The 25,952-nt window shown below is 40.6% G+C and overlaps 1 protein-coding gene across 3 annotated transcripts; it reads left to right on the top strand.

Moving 5' to 3' along the window:
* Positions 1-1,490: 1,490 nt before the first annotated feature.
* On the top strand, positions 1,491-22,251 carry LOC110486298 (sorting nexin-8). 3 transcript variants are annotated; one of them, XR_016485945.1, is made up of 13 exons: positions 1,491-2,064; positions 8,979-9,106; positions 9,813-9,942; positions 15,356-15,546; positions 16,062-16,182; positions 17,824-17,960; positions 18,098-18,178; positions 18,275-18,435; positions 18,606-18,812; positions 18,898-18,966; positions 19,280-19,429; positions 19,941-20,090; positions 20,283-22,251. XR_016485945.1 is itself a non-coding variant. In XM_021557781.3 (13 exons), the coding sequence occupies exons 1-13, from the start codon at positions 2,043-2,045 to the stop codon at positions 20,370-20,372; spliced, it is 1,560 nt and encodes a 519-aa protein (XP_021413456.2). In that variant the 5' UTR covers positions 1,491-2,042; the 3' UTR covers positions 20,373-22,251. The 3 variants fall into 3 exon arrangements, 2 of the variants coding, with proteins under 2 accessions (XP_021413456.2, XP_090052512.1); XM_021557781.3 differs by having other exon boundaries at positions 18,683-18,812; XM_090196386.1 differs by lacking the exon at positions 1,491-2,064 and adding an exon at positions 6,886-7,002 and having other exon boundaries at positions 18,683-18,812.
* Positions 22,252-25,952: the final 3,701 nt, after the last annotated feature.

The following is a 25,952-nucleotide window of genomic DNA, read 5'->3' on the forward strand; positions in this document are numbered from 1 at the left end:
TAAATGAACAAACTATTGGGCTCTATCCAGGAAATCATTTTGACACACACACTGTACAATAACAACATGTTTGTAATGATCAATTTAGGGTCCCTGACTGTTACTTGACTGTTTTTTCTCTCCTTCAGGATCTATTGGAGGAGACAAATCACCCTTCAAACCTTTAGACCTTCTGAACCCATTGAACGAACAACAAGTTAAAATTGGTTATAATATAATCATATACACATTTGTATATCAATATCCAATAAACATATTTGGTGCACTGGTCCTCAAAGAGATGTTCTTTGATTTGGCTAGTTCTTTTTTTCAAATCAAGTTATGGTTAGGCAGAGGTGGAAAAAGTCCTCGATTGTAAAAGTAAAGCTACCTTAATATAAAATGGCTCAAGTAAAAGTGAATGTAACCCAGTAAAATACTACTTGAGTAAAAGTACAAAGTAAAAGTAAATGTCACTGATGTGATCTTCCTGTCTGGGTTGGCGCTCCCCCTTGGGTTGTGCCGTGGTGGAGATCTTTGTGGGCTATACTCGGCCTTGTCTCAGGATGGTAAGTTGGTGGTTGAAGATATCCCTCTAGTGATGTGGGGGCTGTGCTTTGGCAAAGTGGGTGGGGTTATATCCTTCCTGTTTGGCCCTGTCCGGGGGTATCATCGGATGGGGCCACAGTGTCTCCTGACCCCTCCTGTCTCAGCCTCCAGTATTTATGCTGCAGTAGTTTATGTGTCGGGGGGCTAGGGTCAGTTTGTTATATCTGGAGTACTTCTCCTGTCTTATCCGGTGTCCTGTGTGAATTTAAGTATGCTCTCTCTAATTCTCTCTTTCTCTCTTTCTTTCTCTATGTCAGATGACCTGAGCCCTAGGACCATGCCTCAGAACTACCTGGCATGATGACTCCTTGCTGTCCCCAGTCCACCTGGCCATGCTGCTGCTCCAGTTTGAACTGTTCTGCCTGCGGCTATGGAATCCTGACCTGTTCACCGGACGTGCTACCTGTCACAGACCTATTATTTGTCCATGCTGGTCATTTATGAACATTTGAACATCTTGGCCATGTTCTGTTATAATCTCCACCCGGCACAGCCAGAAGAGGACTGGTCACCCCTCATAGCCTGGTTCTTCTCTAGGTTTCTTCCTAGGTTTTGGCCTTTCTAGGGAGTTTTTCCTAGCCAACGTGCTTCAACACCTGCATTGCTTGCTGTTTGGGGTTTTAGGCTGGATTTCTGTACAGCACTTTGAGATATCAGCTGATGTACGAAGGGCTATATAAATACATTTGATTTGGATTTGATTTGAAATTCCTTATATTTAGCAAACCAGACGGCACAATTTCATTTTTTATTACTTTTTTTGAGAGCCAGGGGCACGCTCCAACACTCAGACATAATTTACAAAGGAAGCATTTATGTTTAGTGAGTCCACCAGATCCGAGGCAGTAGAGATGACCAGGGACTTTCTCTTGATAAGTGTGTGAATTTGACCTTTTTCCTGTACTGCTAAGCATTCAAATTGTAACTAGTACTGTTGGCTGTCAGGGAAAATGTATGGAGTAAAAAGTACCCAATTTTCTTTCGGAATGTAGTGAAGTAAAAGTAAAAGTGGTCAACAATATAAATAGTACAGTAAAGAACAGATACCCCCCCAAAACTACTTAAGTAGTACTAAAACGTATTTTTTTTTATCATGTACTTTACACCACTGCGGTTAGGCTATGTCATAATTGTTCGGTTTCCAAAGTTGGACTGAGAGTGGGAAAGCAATTTTTTCGAGGGCAGAGGCATATTTGAGATTTTTCAATCCTTTGTGGGGGAGGATCCATATACAATAACACTTGTTCACCTATGCTCCTATGTTCTGGATTCCTAATATCCAGTTTGCAGTAATCCAGGTCTTGTTTAGTGCCTACAATAATGTTTGGACAGGTCTGAAATCTGGAAAATGTCCAAAGTTCACTACAACTTTAAGAAATAGTTCATTCTTCGGGGGGTTTTTTCATCAGGAAATCACATGGAGGTGCTGTCGTGCTCACATGACAATCTGAACTATGGCAGGCGAGCTCAATGAAGGTAATTTGCTAAATACATGTTATGTTCCACATCTTTATGTTGTAATTAAGAATGTGTTTTCGACTTTTTGTAAACGTTCTACGTGGCGACAGGGGAAATAATGTTTTTTTGGGGGGGGATTATGTTTGTGATTGAATTCAGAGAACGCGGTGTGAAGTGTTCAGAGCTAAATAGTGTAGCCTACGATTCGTGATGTAACTACAAAACCTGTCAACTTTAACATAAACAGTAATATAGTTGGTTTACTGCGAATTGTAAAATACAGGCTACTCATCTGAGCATTAGATTACACGTTTAGCAAGGGTGTTTAATTTATTAGGATCCCTATTAGCTACTGCACATGCAGCAGCTACTCTTCCTGGGGTTCACATAAAACCTACAAATACATAGAAGTTCAGAACCGTAATAGACAAGAACATAAGATGGGTGTAATTAAGGGTGATTTGACAGATAACTGTAGGGGTATTTTATACAGTAGGGTAGGCTGCTGTACTCTTGCATTGGTCTGCTCATTGTCATGTTCTCATCTGTTGTGGATGTTACCTGTCCCATAGATTTACAATCTAGATTATATTTCTATGACCTGTCCAAATCACGAATTCAACGTTCCATAGCATAAGACTAGCCTGGTTGTCTTCTGTTTAGCTATTATATTCCACTACTTTCCTCCTGTCATTTGCCTAAGAGACTTTAGGAAATCTTCATGTGAACATTCTATCGTTAAGATTTCATCCTGATTCGATAACCCTCACAGCTATCATCCAATCACAATATTTATGCAAATTAGACTGATAGAAAAACATTAAACATTTGATTAGAAACAAATGATTAGAAACATTCTAACATTGGGTATTCTGACGTAATGCATGTCATTGTAAACATAACATTGGGTGTGGGGAGAGCAGAGGATTACGTTTAGCTTTCTTTTTTTTTTACCAGCGTCTTGGCAAATGACAGGAGTGGAAAGTTAGTTGGTAACGTTACCCAGACTACCATAGGAAAATTGTCGCTAGTTTATTTTTTATTTTCTTTCATTATGAAAATGACATATGATTAAATTTACTTTGTAAACATGTTTGCCAAAATACATAAATAGATTATTTTAAGCACTGGTTTGCCCATACTTGTAACTGCCAGAATAATGGAAATGAGGGATACAAAGTATAATGAAAGCAGGTGGTTTCTGAGTTAATTAGGCAATTAATATCCTATCATGCTTAGGGTCATGTATAAAAATGCTGGGCAGGCCATTATTTTGGCTACCGTGGCTATGCTATGGATTACAATGCCCCTATCCCACAGGGCACGAGTGGCCACTGATTGGTTTGATGAGCATGAAAACGATGTAAACCATATGCCGTGGTTGAACAATTGTACACTTATGGGAGATTCTGGAGTGGTGTCTGAGACTGTGTTTTCCACCACCATCAACAAAATATCAAATGGAATTTCTTGCAAACGAATGGTGTTTGTCGCATTCCTCCAGTAGAGTTCCAGACGCTTGTAGAATCTTAACCAAGGTGCAGTAATGCTGCTCTGGATCGTGGGGCCCCAGCACCCTATTAAGACTCTTTATGTTGGCATTTCCTTTATTTTGACAGTTACCTGTATGTACAGTGCCTTCAGAAAGTATTCACACCCCTTGACCTTTTCCACAATTTGTTGTGTTACAAGGTGAGATTAAAATGCATTTAATTGTCAACGATCTACACAAAATACTCTGTCAAATTGGAAGAAAAAATCTAACATTTGGTAAAGAATTTATTTAAAAAATAAAACACTGATATATCTTGATTAAAAGTATTCAACCCCCTGACACAATACATGTGAGAATCACCTTTGGCAGCGATTACAGCTGTGAGTCTTTCTGAGTAAGTATCTAAGAGCACACCTGGATTGTACAATATTTTCACATTATTCTTGAAAAAAATTCTTCAAGCTCAGTAAAGTTGGTTGTTGATCATTGCTAGATAGCCATTTTCTTGGCATAGGTTTTCAAGCCAATTTAAGTCAAAACTGTAACTAAGCCACTCAGGAACATTCACTAGAAATGTTTCCATTAACTTGTCCGGTGATTTTATTTTTTTGGTCAACATTTAGAAAATATATGTGACAATTACCTGCTAGAGTGCGTTTCCATTGAACTATGTCGTTTCAATAAAAACACCTGGACGTAATGACATCACACACAAAAAAATGACAGTGTCGATGTAAAAATGTAGTGGATGAAGTGTTTCCATTACCCATTTAGGCACATTTTTGGCGACAACCTGAATGCCCAACCCACCCATCTGTTGCATGTCTCAGGTAGCCCACAAAAGCCAACGTGTAGAATGCAATCATTTACTCATATTTGCCATATTCTAATAAGTCACGTGCCAGCGTATCGCTGCAGTCGGTGCCATGGTAAAACTTGCAACCCTGTAGACCTGAAAGAATTTCATGGTGAAACTTGCCAACCAGACAAGCAAGGCGAAGCAATTCATGCATTCTTGAAAGTCAGGACAATCCTTGTTCTGCAAAGAAACATAATATATTTTGTTTGTGGAAAAAATGTATTTTGTAAGCAATAGGCATTTAGAATTAAACTTGGAGTGGAGCTTTATAATTATGCAGTGACATCACATGTACCTTCAAAATGATTAGGAAATCATAATTTATTCTAAAAAAAACAGTTTCAATCATCATTAATTTTGTCAAAATACAGAAAGTTAGACAAAGTAAAAATCCACCTGTCGAACAAAAAAATGTTGTCGATCTTGAGAAAGTTTCTCCTATATCTGCCGTTTCCATGACACATGTCGCAACGATTATTTTTGTTGCAACATTGCTTTGCTGTTGGAAAGCAGACTGAACCAGGTTTTCCTCTAGGATTTTGCCTGTGCATACTGTAGCTATATTGTGTTTTCTATTATCCTAAGAAACTCCCTAGTCCTTGCTGATGACAAGCATACCCTCAACATGATGCAGCCAACATCATGCTTGATAATATGAAGAGTTGTACTCAGTGATCTGTTGTGTTGGATTTGTCCCAAACATTGTTTTGTATTCAGGACATAAAGTGTTTCTTTAACACATTTTTTGCAGTTCTACTTTAGTGCCTTATTGCAAACAGGATGCATATTTTTGAATATTTTATTCGGTACAGGCTTCCTTCTTTTAACTCTCATTTAGGTTAGTATTGTGGAGTAACAACATTGTTGTTGATTCATCCTCAGTTTTGTCTTATCACAGCCATTAAACTGGACCTCTGGCAGTCTCTATGGGGGTGCCACAGGGTTCAATTCTTGGACCGACTCTCTTCTCTGTATACATCAATGAGGTCGCTCTTGCTGCTGGTGAGTCTCTGATCCACCTCTACGCAGACGACACCATTCTGTATACTTCCGGCCCTTCTTTGGACACTGTGTTAACAACCCTCCAGGCAAGCTTCAATGCCATACAACTCTCCTTCCGTGGCCTCCAATTGCTCTTAAATACAAGTAAAACTAAATGCATGCTCTTCAACCGATCACTACCTGCACCTACCCGCCTGTCCAACATCACTACTCTGGACGGCTCTGACTTAGAATACGTGGACAACTACAAATACTTAGGTGTCTGGTTAGACTGTAAACTCTCCTTCCAGACCCATATCAAACATCTCCAATCCAAAGTTAAATCTAGAATTGGCTTCCTATTTCGCAACAAAGCATCCTTCACTCATGCTGCCAAACATACCCTTGTAAAACTGACCATCCTACCAATCCTCGACTTTGGCGATGTAATTTACAAAATAGCCTCCAATACCCTACTCAACAAATTGGATGCAGTCTATCACAGTGCAATCCGTTTTGTCACCAAAGCCCCATATACTACCCACCATTGCGACCTGTACGCTCTCGTTGGCTGGCCCTCGCTTCATACTCGTCGCAAAACCCACTGGCTCCATGTCATCTACAAGACCCTGCTAGGTAAAGTCCCCCCTTATCTCAGCTCGCTGGTCACCATAGCATCTCCCACCTGTAGCACACGCTCCAGCAGGTATATCTCTCTAGTCACCCCCAAAACCAATTCTTTCTTTGGCCGTCTCTCTTTCCAGTTCTCTGCTGCCAATGACTGGAACGAACTACAAAAATCTCTGAAACTGGAAACACTTATCTCCCTCACTAGCTTTAAGCACCAACTGTCAGAGCAGCTCACAGATTACTGCACCTGTACATAGCCCACCTATAATTTAGCCCTATCAACTACCTCTTTCCCAACTGTATTTAATTTATTTATTTATTTTGCTCCTTTGCACCCCATTATTTTTATTTCTACTTTGCACATTCTTCCATTGCAAAACTACCATTCCAGTGTTTTACTTGCTATATTGTATTTACCTTGCCACCAAGGCCTTTTTTGCCTTTACCTCCCTTCTCACCTCATTTGCTCACATTGTATATAGACTTGTTTATACTTTATTATTGACTGTATGTTTGTTTTACTCCATGTGTAACTCTGTGTTGTTGTATCTGTCAAACTGCTTTGCTTTATCTTGGCCAGGTCGCAATTGTAAATGAGAACTTGTTCTCAACTTGCCTACCTGGTTAAATAAAGGTAAAATAAAAAAAAATAAAAAAAAAATAAAAAACTCTTTAACTGTTTAAAAATCACCATTGGGCTCATGGTGAAATCCCTGAGCTGTTTCCTTCCTCCCTGGCAACTGAGTTAGGAAGGACGCCTGTATCTTTGTAGTGACTGAGTGTATTGACACACCATCCAAAGTGTAATTAATAACTTCACCATGCTCAAAGGGATATTCAATGTCTGTTTAGTTTTTTTTACCCATCTACCAATAGGTGCCCTTCTTTGAGAAACATTGGAAAATCTCCCTGGTCTTTGTGGTGGAATCTGAGTTTGAAATTAAGTGTTCGACTGAGGGACTTTACAGAGTGTGTGGGGTACAGAGATGAGGTAGTCATTAAAAACTAATGTTAAACACTATTATTGCACACAGAGTGAGTCCATGCAACTTATTATGTGACTTGTTAAGAAAATCTTTACTACTGAACCTATTTAGGCTTGCAATAACAGGGGTTGAATACTTACTCACTCAAGACATTTCAGCTTTTCATTTTTAATTAGTTAACATTTCTAAAAACATAATTCCAATTTGACATTATGGGGTTCTGTGTGTGTGTGTGGACAAGTGACACAAAATCTCAATTTAATACATGTTAAATTAAGGCTGTAACACAACAAAATGCACTGTAGATCCAAGTTAGCTAGACTTTAAGTATATAGATTAGCTGGCTACTCACTAGCAGGTGGGCTTGTGCTTGAGATTGTTTGAGATCTGTGTTAAAGATGCACTATGCAGAAATCGCTCCGCCATTTCCTGGTTACTAAAATGTGAATAGTTTGCCTAATTTCAGTTTGTGACAAAACAAGCAAATATAGTGTAGAGCATCATTGTACCATCTAAACCACTGTGAAATATATTTTACATTAGAAAAAATATAGTATTTTCAGCTGTTTGCTGATGTACAAAACCGAAAGTAAAAAAACACAAAAACAAAACTTAAGTACAGGAAGCATAGAAATAGCACAAATAAAACAGATCTACAGCTTCTTAGACTTGCGTTTGGTGAGAATGACAGATCTATAACACACATTTCTATGTGAATATGCTTGGTCGCCCAAAAGTTACATTTGACACCTTTAATTTTCTATAATGCCTGTTACCATAAGTTGGTCATTATTAGTGGATGTGCATGGTTATGGTAAAAAATGATATTATAACAAAAAGGTCATTTTTGTAGACTGATTTGAAGGCCAGATCAGTGATTTTTGCAAAAATGCAGGTTAATCTATTTTGATAAAATAATTATATAATTAGTGGCTCATATGCTGAAGGCTTATTTTTAACCTACGGAATAATTTTACAAGCCCTGAATTCAGCCCTACCTACACCTTAGAGACTGCTGCCCTGTGTACATAGTCATTGAACACTGGCCACTTTAATTATATTCACATACTGTTTTACCCACTTCGTATGTATATACTCTATCCTAGTCAAGGCTCATCCTATATAACTACTGCTGTACACACCTTTTATATTTATATACTGTCCATATTTTCACAACCATTATGCATATACACTGAGTATACCAAACATTAGGAACACCTTCCTAATATTGAGCGGAACAGCCTCAATTTGACGGGGAATGGACGCTAAAAGGTGTCAAAAGGGATGCTGGGCCTTCTTGACTCCAATGCTTCACATAGTTGTGTCAAGTTGACTGGATGTCCTTTGGGTGGTGGACCATTCTTGATACACACAGAAACGGTTCAGTGTGAAAAACCCAGCAGCGTTGCAGTTCTTGACATAAACCGGTGTGCCTGACACCTACTACCATACCCTGTTCAAAGGCACTTAACTCTTTTGTCTTGCTCATTCACCGTCTGAATGGCACACGCACACAATCCACATCTCAATTGTCTCAAGGCTTGGAAATCCTTCTTTAACCTGTCTCCTCCCCTTCATCTACACTGATTTTAAGTGGATTTAACAAGTGACATCAATAAGGGATCATAGATTTCACATGGATTCACCTGGTCAGTCTGTCATGGATAGAGCAGGTGTTCTTAATGTTTTGTACACTGTGTAAAATATCTATGTATCCGTACTCTGACATTGCTCATTCTGATATGTATTTATTTATTTTGGAGTTTGTGTGTTTCTGTATTGTTAAGTATTACTGCACTGTTGGAGCTAGAAACCTGTGATAACATTTGCAAAATATGTGTAGGCGACCAATACATTTGATTTGTTTCGGTTAAATGAAACAGATTTTGCCATGATGTCTAACCACAAATCATGCAATTTAATAGAAATGTCTTCATCCACATAAATCCATGCCTAATGGTTTGTGCACCTCTTCTCTCAGGATCAGTGCCTCCATACTACAGGGAGGTGTATGAGGCCATCCGGAGTAAGATAGAGGAACGAGTGCAGGTGGAGGTCTTCCAGAGGTTGCTCAGCAGAACAGATCTTCCCACTGCTGTGCAGGGCCAGGTGAACACAACATCTTCTTTACTTGTTGTCACATCTATGATTTAGAATGGCCGCCAAATGTGGAAAGGACGTTCTGGCTGTTTGTGGGTTTTTTTTTAGGCTCAAGTTTTTGTTGTTATGAAACAGAAGCACAGGCTGGTTTGTTATGTATTAGACCTATGGGTTTTCTATCCTCTTCCCTTCTTGGAAGAAATTCTGCAGAATAGGAAGTAGACACTTAACAGAAAAGACTTGAAAAACATCTCGCGCTCTTTGATACAAACTATTCACCTCTATTCAAAGACCCTCTCAAGCCTATATTTGTTTTACCACTAAGTACTAAGGGGGTAATTACAATACTAGTTCCAGCACCAGTTATTAGAAAGGGTGGTTCCTGCAAACTATCTCCTTGCTGCCATTTAATTAGTGGTATTTGCTTCAGTAAAGCTTACACAAAAGTGATGCTATTTGAGGGGATGGCGTTTAAAAGTTGTGTTATTCAAGAGCACATGGGACATGAAAAATACAACGTGTTACATCAATGAAGCGTTTCCATCTTCAATGTGTATTTCAGCTTAGACCTCATGGTTCAGTTTGATGGTTCTTACTGTATTAGATCATTACTAAAGTGTTCTCTGCATTTTCTTGTCAACCACTGCTTGAAATTAGGCCTTGGATTGAGCAATGACCTGTTAAGAGAGTCCTGTAATGTCCTTGTCTTTTTCAGATTGCTGAGCATGTTGACTACACTGATGGATTCTTAAGCAAGTTGTCCCTATATAAAGCACTGGCGTTGATCGCCCTTGCTCAGCAAGGAAAGCAACCAAGCCCAAAACTCTTAGAGAACTGCATACAAGGTAAGCCTTTTAACGAGTTGTTTTCAAGGGAGGACACAGCAGTAAATGTGCAGCTTAATCAGTGGCTTGACTGTTAAGTATCTAAGGTCAAAAACCTTTGTGACCCCTATGAACAGCTTGTGTGATAAAGTTCACTTCGCTATATATTGTGTGAAGTTGAATATGCATGTGACAAGCTAAAGTACACATTGCATTTGCACACAAAACAAGCAGGTGTACTGTGCTTAAAAGCTGGTCCTAGTTTTATCAGAGTGTGTTGTATTTGTTGGCCGGTTTCCTCTAACCTCTGGGCATTGCGTCCGGGAATACACCAACTCCCTTCCCATGTCTCTGTAAAAGACACACAACCTTTCCCTGCCCTTTTTTCCTCTGGAACAGCTCTGTGAAAATCATAATGAAAGTTACAGGAAGAACTCTTCCCTCTCTCTTAAGTACACTTGTTTTTCTTGATTATATGAATCAGTTTACTTTCACATTCTGTGGCTAGGTTTTTGTGAAGAAAAGCATGAGTGTTAAAGTGTACAGTACCATTAAGTTGGAGAGGAGTCGTCATCTTTGGTTTTTCAGAGGTAGCCATTACTCCAAACACAGCCCTGAGTTAGAGCTCTGTTCCAAAGCTCATATGATTATTTTTTTTAAATGCCTTCCTAACCATCTTAAATAAACATGCCCCATTCAAGAAATTTAGAACCAGGAACAGATATAGCCCTTGGTTCTCCCCAGACCTGACTGCCCTTAACCAACACAAAAACATCCTATGGCGTTCTGCATTAGCATCGAACAGCCCCCGTGATATGCAGCTGTTCAGGGAAGCTAGAAACCATTATACACAGGCAGTTAGAAAAGCCAAGGCTAGCTTTTTCAAGCAGAAATTTGCTTCCTGCAACACTAACTCAAAAAAGTTCTGGGACACTGTAAAGTCCATGGAGAATAAGAACACCTCCTCCCAGCTGCCCACTGCACTGAAGATAGGAAATACTGTCACCACTGATAAATCCACTATAATTGAGAATTTCAATAAGCATTTTTCTACGGCTGGCCATGCTTTCCACCTGGCTACTCCTACCCCGGTCAACAGCACTGCACCCCCCACAACAACTCGCCCAAGCCTTCCCCATTTCTCCTTCTCCCAAATCTGCTCAGCTGATGTTCTGAATGAGCTGCAAAATCTGGACCCCTACAAATCAGCCGGGCTAGACAATCTGGACCCTTTCTTTCTAAAATGATCTGCCAAAATTGTTGCCACCCCTATTACTAGCCTGTTCAACCTCTCTTTCGTGTCGTCTGAGATTCCCAAAGATTGGAAAGCAGCTCAGGTCATCCCCCTCTTCAAAGGGGGTGACACTCTTCACCCAAACTGCTACAGACCTATATCTATCCTACCATGCCTTTCTAAGGTCTTCGAAAGCCAAGTCAACAAACAGATTACCGACCATTTCGAATCTCACCATACCTTCTCTGCTATGCAATCTGGTTTCAGAGCTGGTCATGGGTGCACCTCAGCCACGCTCAAGGTCCTAAATTATATCTTAACCGCCATCGATAAGAAACATTACTGTGCAGCCGTATTCATTGATCTGGCCAAGGCTTTCGACTCTGTCAATCACCACATCCTCATCGGCAGACTCGACAGCCTTGGTTTCTCAAATGATTGCCTCGCCTGGTTCACCAACTACTTCTCTGCTAGAGTTCAGTGTGTCAAATCTGAGGGTCTGCTGTCCGGACCTCTGGCAGTCTCTATGGGGGTGCCACAGGGTTCAATTCTTGGACCGACTCTCTTCTCTGTATACATCAATGAGGTCGCTCTTGCTGCTGGTGAGTCTCTGATCCACCTCTACGCAGACGACACCATTCTGTATACTTCTGGCCCTTCTTTGGACACTGTGTTAACAACCCTCCAGGCAAGCTTCAATGCCATACAACTCTCCTTCCGTGGCCTCCAATTGCTCTTAAATACAAGTAAAACTAAATGCATGCTCTTCAACCGATCGCTACCTGTACCTACCCGCCTGTCCAACATTACTACTCTGGACGGCTCTGACTTAGAATACGTGGACAACTACAAATACTTAGGTGTCTGGTTAGACTGTAAACTCCCCTTCCAGACCCATATCAAACATCTCCAATCCAAAGTTAAATCTAGAATTGGCTTCCTATTTCGCAACAAAGCATCCTTCACTCATGCTGCCAAACATACCCTTGTAAAACTGACCATCCTACCAATCCTCGACTTTGGCGATGTAATTTACAAAATAGCCTCCAATACCCTACTCAACAATATGGATGCAGTCTATCACAGTGCAATCCGTTTTGTCACCAAAGCCCCATATACTACCCACCATTGCGACCTGTACGCTCTCGTTGGCTGGCCCTCGCTTCATACTCGTCGCCAAACCCACTGGCTCCATGTCATCTACAAGACCCTGCTAGGTAAAGTCCCCCCTTATCTCAGCTCGCTGGTCACCATTGCATCTCCCACCTGTAGCACACGCTCCAGCAGGTATATCTCTCTAGTCACCCCCAAAACCAATTATTTCTTTGGCCGCCTCTCCTTCCAGTTCTCTGCTGCCAATGACTGGAACGAACTACAAAAATCTCTGAAACTGGAAACACTTATCTCCCTCACTAGCTTTAAGCACCAACTGTCAGAGCAGCTCACAGATTACTGCACCTGTACATAGCCCACCTATAATTTAGCCCAAACAACTACCTCTTTCCCTACTGTATTTTATTTATTTATTTATTTTGCTCCTTTGCACCCCATTATTTTTATTTCTACTTTGCACATTCTCCCATTGCAAATCTACCATTCCAGTGTTTTACTTGCTATATTGTATTTACTTTGCCACCATGGCCTTTTTGCCTTTATCTCCCTTATCTCACCTCATTTGCTCACATCGTGTATAGACTTGTTTATACTGTATTATTGACTGTATGTTTGTTTTACTCCATGTGTAACTCTGTGTCGTTGTATGTGTCGAACTGCTTTGCTTTATCTTGGCCAGGTCGCAATTGTAAATGAGAACTTGTTCTCAACTTGCCTACCTGGTTAAATAAAGGTGAAATAAAATAAATAAAATAAAATTTAGGGCCCTCTGTGTTATTTCAGTGCTGCCAATATGGCAGCTGACTGCTTTATGTGAAACTGATGTCACGTTTTCTCTGCTGAGCTATGGTAGAGCTGGTTTCCTGGTTGTTGTAGGAGGACGATTAACTCATATCTCTGTGGAATGTCAAGGAGGGTTAAATTCAGGGTCACATGAATCACACCATCATAATTGTTTGAAAGACTTAAGAGACATTTGAGTTTAGGGAGAGTCATGTGAGCTTTCTAATGGTGTCAAGTCTAGTTTCCTCAAAATTACAAAAGGTATACCGCAGGGGTTGGTATTGGGATCTGTGCTCTTTACTATTTATATACAGTGCCGTGAAAAAGTATTTGCCCCCTTTCTAATTGTCTCTACTTTTGCATATTTTTTATACTGAATGTTATCAGATCTTCAACCAAATCCTAATATTAAATAAAGGGAAACTGAGTGAACAAATAACACAACAATTTATTTTATAATCAAAGTTATGCCACACCCAATGCTCCTGTGTGAAAAAGCAGTTGCCAACTTACACTCAATAACTGGTTGTGCCACCTTCAGCTGCAATGACTCAAACTAAACACTTCCTGTAGTGGTTTATCAGTCTCGCGTCACTGTGGAGGAATTTTGTACCACTCTTTCATGAACTGTTAAAACTCAGCAACATCTGTGGGTTTTCAAGCATGAGCTGCTTGTTTCAAGTCCTGCCACAACATCTCAATTGGGATGAGGTCTGGACTTTGACTAGGCCATTCCAAAACTTCAAATGTATTGCTTCTTTGCCATTTTCATATAGACTTGAATGTGTGTTTTGGATCATTGTCTTGATGCAGTACCCAGCTGCGCTTCAGCTTCAGCTCACAGACGGATGGCCTAACATTCTCCTGTAGAATTATCTGATGCAGAATTCATGGTTCCTTCTATTAAGACAAGTCGTCCAGGCCCTGAGGCAAACCATCACACTACCACCACCATGCTTGTCTGTTGGTAATGAGGTTCTTACTGTGGAATGCAGCATTTGGTTTTCGTCAGGCATAATGGGACCCATGTCATCCAAAAAGTTATACTTTTGAATCAATCATAGAACGTTCTTCCAAGAGTCTGCATTCCACAGTAAGAACCTCATGACAACAGTCAATCATGGTGATGGTTTGGGGATGCTTTGCTGCCTCGGGCGATGTGAGATACTGATCAACAACTACAGGAAGCATTTGGTTGCAGTCATTGCAGCTGAAGGTGGCACAACCAGTTATTGAGTGTAAGGGGCAATTCATTTTTCACACAGGGGAATTGGGTGTTGCATAACTGTGTGAATTAAATAAAATACGTTTTAAAAAAAAGTTATTTGTAAACTCAGGTTCCCTTGATCTAATATTAGTTTTTGGTTGAAGATCTGATAACATTCAGTATCAAAAATATGCAAAAAATTGGCAAAATCTGAAAGGGGGAAAATACTTTTATCAGACCGCAGCAAGCCACTACTCTTAAACTGTTGGAAGCCATCTACCGTAGTGCACTTCACTGACAGTTTTAGTACTCATCACTGCGTCATGTATCAGAAGGTTGGCTGGACCTCACTAAAATCCTGTAGATTACTTTATTACTCCTTGTTTACAAAGCTCTGCTCCACAAGATTCCAATATGCCTCACTTCCCTGTTGAAATATTTCAATATGAGATACCAATCCCGCTCCGAGGTTTTCTTAACTCTTGAGGTCCCGGTTGTCTCCACCAAGTTTGGTAAATTTGCCTTTCGTTTTAACGCACCACAGTTCTGGAATACCTGATGATCAATTTCCACCTGGATTCCCTGGTGTCGATAGGGCAGTTTTAAAACTCTGTTGTAAATGAGTTCACAGAAGTGTGCAATTGTTTCAATTGACTATTATAACTTGTTATAATGTATTTATAGCTGAATTGTAGTTTTATTTTTTATATTTTGTTGTATTGATGCCGTTTTTGTCCTCAGGGCACCATTGCAAATGAGACACTGGTCTCAATTGGGCTCCCTTGATTAAATAAAAGTAGGCAAAAAAATGTGAATGGGAGAATTCAAGTGTCTGAAGGATCAGAGGGCCACTAAGGGAGGTGAAATGTCAAATGTACACTGGCACATGATTGCTTTTCCCACACAACATGGATGTGTGTAGGAAAATGTTTTATATTCAAACCCGCACTACAGGAAATCATAAATTATGTCTATTAGTTCAATAGAGCTGGATGTTTACACTTTGTCTGTGAGCATAGATGTGCTGATTGCCTTCTAGATAAATGAGTCGATGAGAGCATTGTTAACTCATGTTTGACTTGGTGTTTGTTTGACAGAGTTCCCTAAGCCCCAACTTGGTGAGTTCAAGGACCTCCAGACTCTGAGGATGCAGCCAACTCAGGAGAGCCCCCTCACGGTGCCCCAGACCCTGGGCAAGCTGCTTGCCAGGGATACAGTCCAGGTGGAGCTAATTCCTGAAAAGAAGGGTCTGTTCCTCAAACACGTGGAGTACCAGATCACCAGCCAGGTGAAGGCTGCAATTAATTACATATGATTGTAACATAAATGGGCTTTGTTAGATGAACAGTCAAGGAAGTTATTAATAGGAAAGGTAAGGCACACACTTTACCATGCATTTTCCTTTTTACTTCAAATAGGTCACTTTTGTGCATTACAAGCAACATTTATTAATAGGAATTTTGATCATAACTCCAAAAATTCTGTAATTCCCTCTGGCTCTATTCCTGGCTTCTCAATTATTTCTGCATTTTTGGCTTGGTGAAACGAATGGCTTTAATGCTTGTCCATCTAAGAATGAATGTATACATACAGTACATTGCATCGTTTACACTGGATGCCTAAGCTGAACAGAGCTGGTGTTGTTTCTGTGCCGTGAGCATTTACAATTAGTATGAACTAAAGCCAACACATGACAAACACATCCATTGTCAATATATTTGTTGAATTCACAACCCCAAAGCATTATGTTATTTTGCACATCTCGGTTATTCACAGATGTAATATTTGTTTGAACCTTTTCAGCATTTTAAGATATCTGTTTACCGGCGGTACAGTGATTTCGATGTCTTCCACGAGCTCTTGCTGCAGAGGTTTGCCTACAGAATGGTGCCTGCGTTGCCGCCTAAGAGAATGCTGAAAGGAGGTATATGGAGGATGTCAGTCAGAACGTTTGATTATTAGGAGGAGAGTGAGGCTTTGATCTGTAAATAAGTGTTCCACTCTGCATCAGAGCTGGGGTCCCACTGATCCAGAGGAACTCCAATTGTATTAATCCAACTTCACCCGTGTTCTCACATCCAGACATGAACTCTGTCTTTATATTACCATTATTAGATACCAATGTTATTACTTTATTCAGGGTTGGGCGGATAACTTGAAAAATGTAATCCGTTACTGATTACAGTTACATGATAAATAATCTTTTGGATTACTCCAAATAAGTATCTGATTACATTTGGATTACTTTTGCATTACTTTAACTTCTAGCGCTCAGACATATGTGAAAATGCTTAAAAATGTTGATTTTATATAGTATTTTTTGATTTAGTAACATGACTATTTCCAAATGGGGTGAGAGCATAGCTTAAAGATCCTATAATTCATGTTATATTCTATGTGTAAGAGCATAATCACAGTGTTCCATACTAGCATTTTCACTTGTTGGCACCAGCCCATGATTTGGTTGCACCACAATTGCTGTGGGGTCATGCAATAGAAAAAAATGGTAGCCTTATCATCTTATAAAGTAATTCAACATTTTTATTCAGAGGTGTACTAGACTACTAGCACGGTATGATTCAAGAAATACATGGTTTATTCTAACATCATGTTCAAGTACAACTGCATGATTCCAGCTATTTTGAATTGCAACCTAAACCGGTGATTGTCATGGACTTGGGGTTTGGCAACTAGGCAATTGTTATTATTTTACTATGAAAATAAGCTTACAGAATTTTTATATATTTTTTGATCAACAGATATTCATTTGTCGACATCTTTTTGGGCAATAATTTATATTTTGAGGCTAATTTATTTGGGGCTAATTCACCAGATGAGGAAGTGGTTAGCTAGATCGCTAACTCAAAATATAGCCTATTACTGATAGTTAGCCGTGAAATGTATATCTAACAGTACATTTAATATATATGCCTATGCACCTACCTTTAATGCCCAACGTGAGTGCCCTTTGTTGGATATTAAAACACAATTTCAGACCAGAAAATGTAGACCCTTTTCTCTTAAACAGTAACCACATTGGTTGCATTCAGTAGTGTTTTCCCCATGATTAGGCCTACATTTTGAAATATTGTGCATTCTAAAAGCATTTCACGAAGGAAAGAGAGATTGAAACTGCACTGCTTCAAAGCAGCAAGCAGGAACTCTGTAGTCCAGATGATTTGAATTGACCAGTGAGCCAGGTGTCAATGTTTTGGAAGCTTTACCAATTCATTCAACCACAAAAGAAGCCATCCACCCTTAATGGGCAATCAGCAGAATAATATAATCTCTGAGAGCATGTGAGAAGTGCCGATGGTGCGCTAAATGACAGCAATGATGTCAAAGTTTTATCAAGTCGAAGTATAGATGATAACGTAATCCCGAAAGTAATTAGCTGTTTTTAAGAATGTAAGTAATCCGATTACACTTTTTTTTTATTTTAGTAATCCAGGTTGATTAGTTACTTCAAGGGCTGACTGTATTACATAAAATGGTATGATCTCTTCTGTTTTACGGAAGCAGAACAACTGAATATGCTGGCTCTTTAACTGACCTCTGTCTACAGTCCTGACCTCCATGTCTGAGAGGGACTTTATAGAGGGAAGGCGGCGTGCTCTGGGCCGGTTCATCAACCTAGTGGCACGACACCCCTTCTTCTCCGAGGATGAACTGGTCAAGACCTTTCTCACCTTCAACGGCTCGGTACGTCTCTGCTACTGAAAAGACCACCTTCCTCCATCTCTGCTAGTCGTCTACCCCAAGATCACATTGTTCTTTGGCTTGCCACGGATAATGACTGTACTGCTCACACAACTTTACTCTCTCTCGCTTACTCTCAGGACGTTCAGGTGAAAATGCGTGATGCTTGCAAGAAAATGGGAGATGAATTCATGACTAATACAATGGCAACTCTGGCAAAGGTTTGTATTGTTTCTATTATGAAATAGTGCATCAAATGACTATTTGATATCCTACTGAGACGCAGCAGTGTGAGTCTTGGTACATCTGTGCTGTAGGATTATCTCCCAGCTGATATCCAGGCCCAGTTTTCATCAAGCAGGGAACTGATCAGGAATATCCACAACAGCTTTCACAAGCTGCGGGACCGGGCAGAGAAGATGGCCGAGCGCTCCAAGGAAAATGCCACTGATTTGCTAATGTTTGGAAGGGAGCTCAGGTACAGAACTCAGCATTTACAGGGCATAAAACTCTCTTTCTCTATCGCCCCTCTCTACACAAGTGTTTTAGCCCAGGGAAACGTATTATGCTAGCTACCCCACCCATACAACAGTTTTGGGGAAGAAAATATTGGCAATTGTAAAGGATTTGTTTTCTTTTCCTTTTCAGGGTTTTCACTTCAAATCGTTTTTGTAAGCCAAGACACCGTACTGGTCCAGCTTCTTTAGTTATGCTTTCTGTTGCAGTACACTGGGCTCTGATGGTTCACCCATTCCCTCTCTGGCCTCATCCCAAAGCACCTGGGGCATTCTTCGTCAGTCTCTGAAAGGCCTTTCCGTGGAGTTTGCTCTGCTAGCCGACAAAGGTGCTCAGCAGGTACAATCCAGCTCACTGTATACGTACCACCTGCTCTCCTGTGGTATTGCCAAACTCATAATCATTTATTCATTGATATCTTAAGGGGAGGAGAGAAGAGGATGATGTCGTGGAAAAACTGAATCTATTCTTGGATTTGCTACAATCATACAGAGTGAGTTTGAGAAATGTAAAAAATCTATTTACTGAAGAACTCTGTATCAAGTTAATGCAATGTTACTAGTGTTATTACAAATGCACTACACTGGTATAACAGCAACTTCATTTCGAGTGTTAACAATATATATTTGACCCGTGTGGCTCACTTGGTAGAGCACGGTGCTTGCAACGCCAGGGTTGTGGGTTTCCCACGTGGGACCAGTATAAATAAGTACTACTTACTGTAAGTGGTTCTGGACAAGTGTCTGCTAAATACTATAATGTAAAAATAGGGTAGTTATTTCTTACCGTGTGGTTGTGTCCCATAGGATCTGTGTGAGCGGCATGAGAAGGGAGTATTGCACGAGCACCAGAGAGCGCTGCAGAAGTACGGTATGATGAAGAGGCAGATGATGAGTGCCACAGTGCAGCCCAAAGAGCAGGTGTCAGTGGAGCAACTGGAGTCTCGCATTGTGCAGGTTCTCTTTCTCATTCATTCTATCTCCTTCTCTTCCTCCCTCTCTCTCTCTCTCCATGCTTGAAAAGCGCTCTTCCTTCCTCATTTACTCAGGGTTGTCACACGTCAAATCAACACTGTTGTCAGGATAATGAAGATGAAATAAGGTCATCACAGGCCAACCCACCCTCCCTCCCTCGGAGAGACTGTGTCCTCTCTGACATTGAGAGGAAGGAGGGAACAGCATTTTCCTAGATGCCATCATTGGGGAGTTGATTGATACCCTGGTATAAGGATTGATATCCTTGTAGGTCCTACAGCATTTCTCATACTAAACCATCTTAGGAAGATATTGCATTTGACAGTTGGGCATTTCAGCCTTTAGAATGGATCTCATATGTCATGTTTTTCAACACTGACTCCTACAGACAAGGCCATGACAGCATGGTCTTATGATCAATGAGGTTGTTCCTCTTGATAACCATCATATGGTTGTGGTTTGTGAAGCAATGGTTTCTATCCTCCCCCAACAGCAGGAGAACGCCATTCAGACCATGGAACTGCGGAACTACTTCTCCCTGTTCTGCCTTCACCAAGAGACTCAGCTCATCTTCACATACCTGCCCATCACCTCTCACATCCTGGGAGCCTTCGTCAACTCACAGGTCCAAGGTCACCAAGAGGTGAGACTCACCTGGAAATATACAGTGTCAGGATTGAATTGAAGTAGTGGAGCACACAGTTCATTAGGTTGATGTGTGTGTGTGTTGATTCTAATCTTTAATAGATAATACAATTATAAGATGATCGTCTATAGAATTTTGGTCAGAGGATGCTTTCACTGTAACAGACTACTTTGTTTGTTCGATAACTAGATGGGTGCAGTGTGGAATGATCTCCAGCAGAAGCTTGGGTGTCTCTTCGGTGTCGATGAAATGCAATCCCCTCCTCTTACACCAAAGTAGACACCCATGTCCCCTTCTCTCTCAACAAGCGACGAATCTGCTGCTTTGCAAGCCAAGAAGACAGTCACTCTCAGAAGGGACTGATGGTGAACTGTTTTCATAAAACCTTGAAAAACACTACAAACTGTGCCTTAAGTATAAGTCAGTGGTGAGTAAATGCAGTTTACTCACCTTTTTTTCATTTTCTTTGTGGGACAGTTCATCCACCTTTTGCGGAAAAATGCATTGACGTATAGGGAGCGCTACTTTTTTTCTCTGCTACTCGGCGAACAGTTTACCCACTTTTTTTTTTTTTTTACCACTACATCGCTGATTTCAATGAATGGATGTGGTCTGCAGCTCGAGATATATTATACCGTACGTGCATCCTCACTAGGGATGTCAGAGGTTGATCAAAGGAGCTCATTGGGAAGTGGAAGAGTGCTTTGAAGAATGTGTACTGCTGCCTTTCTGTATGAGAAGAGGAAAATATGGATTTCATAATTGATATATAGGGAACATTTTGTTGAAAAGCTGGACCCTTTGTGTTATTTTGTAGCTCAATGCCTTTACCATATGAGGGACTTCTTACCTACACTTCTTGGAGGATCATTCGCCTATGTCGAGGGATAATGTAGTGTCTTATTGCAGGCTGACCCATGTAAGAATGTATTTGCGTGTAAGAATACACTAATTAAGCTGATTGAAGATGTTGCCACACAGGGAAGATACGTTTCCTTGCCGCAGCCAGGTTGTGGCAACATAACCTTTTGTGTTTAAAATGACTAGTGTAAATGTTTAAGATGTTTAGAAAGATTCTAATCAGGGCACGGGCTCATTTCTGAAAAAAGACAGGCAAACCAATATATATTAAAGTAAATGTAGTAGCAGCATGCTATTCAATGATTTGTTGGGAAGTACAATGTAAGTATTAATCATCCTACTGACCACACTTGTGCAACTGGGCTTGCTAGCTTGTGTTGATATTCGGGCAAAGGCCTTCAGATTCCTTGCTTCAATCGAATCTTCGTTGCAATACTGTGAAAAGCTGCTTCAGTTTCTACGCCTGAGCCCAAGCAAGCTATCAAGAGGAAGAAGTTTGATCAAATTAAAATAATTAATGATTTATGGCTGATATAACACTCCACGTGACCAATGGTGAACATACCAAAGAAACATGCTACAATGCCACATAGTCATTAGTGCAATTTCAGGTAGAAATGAAATGTGCTCTGTGTTAATGCTTTTGACCTGTTTGCAATGTTTGTTTCAATTTAAGATGCAATAATGGTGGTTCAGTGTTTACTTAATGTAGATTTGAAGAAAACTAGATGGAATATTTTTCTGTGTATGTAATATTCAAGAATATACCCAATGATTTATTGTCCTCTTATTCAACAGTATACATTGATTTCATGTCTAAAGCATAAGAGTATGTTGATAAAGTTTCTCATTATTTGATCTGATGAAACATTTATTTTTTCACTCACAATTTAAGGTTTACGTAACCTGTTCTTGCAAAATTCACCCTCTTCTTGCAGGATGTGCAAATTGCATGTGTTTTACATGTAATTAAAGTACATGAATGAGGCTGTGTAATAAAATGTTGTCTCCCAATTAGAACTGAGTAATATTAGACGTTTTGTTATTCAATGCAGTATTGTCTTCTCTGTGGAACTGTTAATTGGTTCCTCACAAGTCCTTATTATTGTGTCAACATGCGATATTGTCATAACCTTATTTTTTTGGGAAAGTCTTAAAAATTAAGAGTAACAAATGCTTTATGATCTTTGAGAAAGAATTTGAATTAGGTGAAGGATGTAGATAAAGGAACGTTTAACTATTGTACAGTTTTATGTTGAATCTCACTTAATGTTAAATAAAAAGTATCAGATACCCGTCTCAACTGTGATTGAGCGGCGCACAATTGTTCCAGTGTCGTCCGGAGCAGGCCGTCATTGTAAATAAAAATGTATTAACTGACTTGCCTAGTTAAAGGTTAAAGAAATATAAAAAATTACCCTGATACTAAATTGAATTAAACAGGATGTTGAACAAAATCATTGTCATTCCACCTTTTTATTTTATTTCACCTTTATTTAACCAGGTAGGCAAGTTGAGAACAAGTTCTCATTTACAATTGCGACCTGGCCAAGATAAAGCAAAGCAGTTCGACACATACAACGACACAGAGTTACACATGGAGTAAAACAAACATACAGTCAATAATACAGTATAAACAAGTCTATATACGATGTCAGATAAGGGAGGTAAAGGCAAAAAAAGGCCATGGTGGCCAAGTAAAACACTGGAATGGTAGATTTGCAGTGGAAGAATGTGCAAAGTAGAAATAAAAAGAATGGGGTGCAAAGGAGCAAAATAAATCAATAAAATAAATACAGTAGGGAAAGAGGTAGTAGTTTGGGCTAAATTATAGGTGGGCTATGTACAGGTGCAGTAATCTGTGAGCTGCTCTGACAGTTGGTGCTTAAAGCTAGTGAGGGAGATAAGTGTTTCCAGTTTCAGAGATTTTTGTAGTTCGTTCAGTCATTGGCAGCAGAGAACTGGAAGGAGAGGCGGCCAAAGAAAGAATTGGTTTTGGGGGTGACCAGAGAGATATACCTGCTGGAGTGCGTGCTACAGGTGGGTGATGTTATGGTGACCAGCGAGCTGAGATAAGGGGGGACTTTACCTAGCAGGGTCTTGTAGATGACATGGAGCCAGTGGGTTTGGCGACGAGTATGAAGCGAGGGCCAGCTAACAAGAGCGTACAGGTCGCAATGGTGGGTAGTATATGGTGCTTTGGTGACAAAACGGATTGCACTGTGATAGACTGCATCCAATTTGTTGAGTAGGGTATTGGACGCTATTTTGTAAATGACATCGCCGAAGTCGAGGATTGGTAGGATGGTCAGTTTTACGAGGGTATGTTTGGCAGCATGAGTGAAGGATGCTTTGTTGCGAAATAGGAAGCCAATTCTAGATGTAAGTTTGGATTGGAGAAGTTTGATGTGGGTCTGGAATGAGAGTTTACAGTCTAACCAGACACCTAGGTATTTGTAGTTGTCCACGTATTCTAAGTCAGAGTAGTGATGTTGTACAGGCAAGCAGGTGCAGGCAGCGATCGGTTGAAGAACATGCATTTAGTTTTACTTGTATTTAAGAGCAATTGGAGGCCACGGAAGGAGAGTTGTATGGCATTGAAGCTTGCCTGGAGGGTGGTTAAGACAGTGTCCAAAGAAGGGCCAGAAGTATACAGAATGGTGTCGTCTGCGTAGAGGTGGATCAGAGACTCACCAGCAGCAAGAGCGACATCATTGATGTATACAGAGAAGAGAGTCGGTGCAAGAATTGAACCCTGTGGCACCCCCATAGAGACTGCCAGAGGTCCGGACAGCAGACCCTCCGATTTGACACACTGAACTCTATCAGAGAAGTAGTTGGTGAACCAGGCGAGGCAATCATTTGAGAAACCAAGGCTGTCGAGTCTGCCGATGAGGATGTGGTGATTGACAGAGTCGAAAACCTTGGCCAGATCAATGAATACAGCTGCACAGTAATGTTTCTTATCGATGGTGGTTAAGATATTGTTTAGGACCTTGAGCATGGCTGAGGTGCACCCATGACCAGCTCTGAAACCAGATTGCATAGCAGAGAAGGTATGGTGAGATTCAAAATGGTCGGTAATCTGTTTGTTGACTTGGCTTTCGAAGACCTTAGAAAGGCAGGGTAGGATAGATATAGGTCTGTAGCAGTTTGGGTCAAGAGTGTCCCCCCCTTTGAACAGGGGGATGACCTCAGCTGCTTTCCAATCTTTGGGAATCTCAGACGACACGAAAGAGAGGTTGAACAGGCTAGTAATAGGGGTGGCAACAATTTCGGCAGATCATTTTAGAAAGAAGGGGTCCAGATTGTCTAGCCCGGCTGATTTGTAGGGGTCCAGATTTTGCAGCTCTTTCAGAACATCAGCTGACTGGATTTGGGAGGAGAAATGGGGAAGGCTTGGGTGAGTTGCTGTGGGGGGTGCAGTGCTGTTGACCGGGGTAGGAGTAGCCAGGTGGAAAGCATGGCCAGCCGTAGAAAAATGCTTATTGAAATTCTCAATTATAGTGGATTTATCAGTGGTGACAGTGTTTCCTATCTTCAGTGCAGTTGGCAGCTGGGAGGAGGTGTTCTTATTCTCCATGGACTTTACAGTGTCCCAGAACTTTTTTGAGTTAGTGTTGCAGGAAGCAAATTTCTGCTTGAAAAAGCTAGCCTTGGCTTTTCTAACTGCCTGTGTATAATGGTTTCTAGCTTCCCTGAACAGCTGCATATCAGGGGGGCTGTTCGATACTAATGCAGAACGCCATAGGATGTTTTTGTGTTGGTTAAGGGCAGTCAGGTCTGGGGAGAACCAAGGGCTATATCTGTTCCTGGTTCTAAATTTCTTGAATGGGGCATGCTTATTTAAGATGGTTAGGAAGGCAGTTAAAAACAATAACCAGGCATCCTCTACTGACGGGATGAGATCAATATCCTCCAGTTCTCTGCTGCCAATGACTGGAACGAACTACAAAAATCTCTGAAACTGGAAACACTTATCTCCCTCACTAGCTTTAAGCACCAACTGTCAGAGCAGCTCACAGATTACTGCACCTGTACATAGCCCACCTATAATTTAGCCCAAACAACTACCTCTTTCCCAACTGTATTTAATTTATTTATTTATTTTGCTCCTTTGCACCACATTATTTTTATTTCTACTTTGCACATTCTTCCATTGCAAAACTACCATTCCAGTGTTTTACCTGCTATATTGTATTTACCTTGCCACCATGGCCTTTTTTGCCTTTACCTCCCTTCTCACCTCATTTGCTCACATTGTATATAGACTTGTTTATACTGTATTATTGACTGTATGTTTGTTTTACTCCATGTGTAACTCTGTGTCGTTGTATCTGTCGAACTGCTTTGCTTTATCTTGGCCAGGTCGCAATTGTAAATGAGAACTTGTTCTCAACTTGCCTACCTGGTAAGGCATAAAGGTTAAATAAATAAATAAATAAAGAGGGCAAGTTGGTTAGGATGATATCTATGAGGGTGCCTGTGTTTAAGGCTTTGGGGAGGTACCTGGTAGGTTCATTGATAATTTGTGTGAGATTGAGGGCATCAAGCTTAGATTGTAGGATGGCTGGGGTGTTAAGCATGTTCCAGTTTAGGTCGCCTAGCAGCACGAGCTCTGAAGATAGATGGGGAGCAATCAGTTCACATATGGTGTCCAGAGCACAGCTGGGGGCAGAGGGTGGTCTATAGCAGGTGGCAACAGTGAGAGACTTGTTTTTAGAGAGGTGGATTTTTAAAAGTAGAAGTTCAAATTGTTTGGGTACAGACCTGGATAGTAGGACAGAACTCTGCAGGCTATCTTTGCAGTAGATTGCAACAGTTTGGCAGTTCTATCTGTCTGAAAATGTTGTAGTTTGGGATGAACATTTCAGAATTTTTGGTGGTCTTCCTAAGCCAGGATTCAGACACAGCTAGAACATCTGGGTTGGCAGAGTGTGCTAAAGCAGTGAATAAAACAAACTTAGGGAGGAGGCTTCTAATGTTAACATGCATGAA

Source organism: Oncorhynchus mykiss, chromosome 13, assembly GCF_057628025.1.
Source record: "Oncorhynchus mykiss isolate SJ-2025 chromosome 13, ASM5762802v1, whole genome shotgun sequence".
Classification (NCBI taxonomy): Eukaryota; Metazoa; Chordata; class Actinopteri; order Salmoniformes; family Salmonidae; genus Oncorhynchus; species Oncorhynchus mykiss.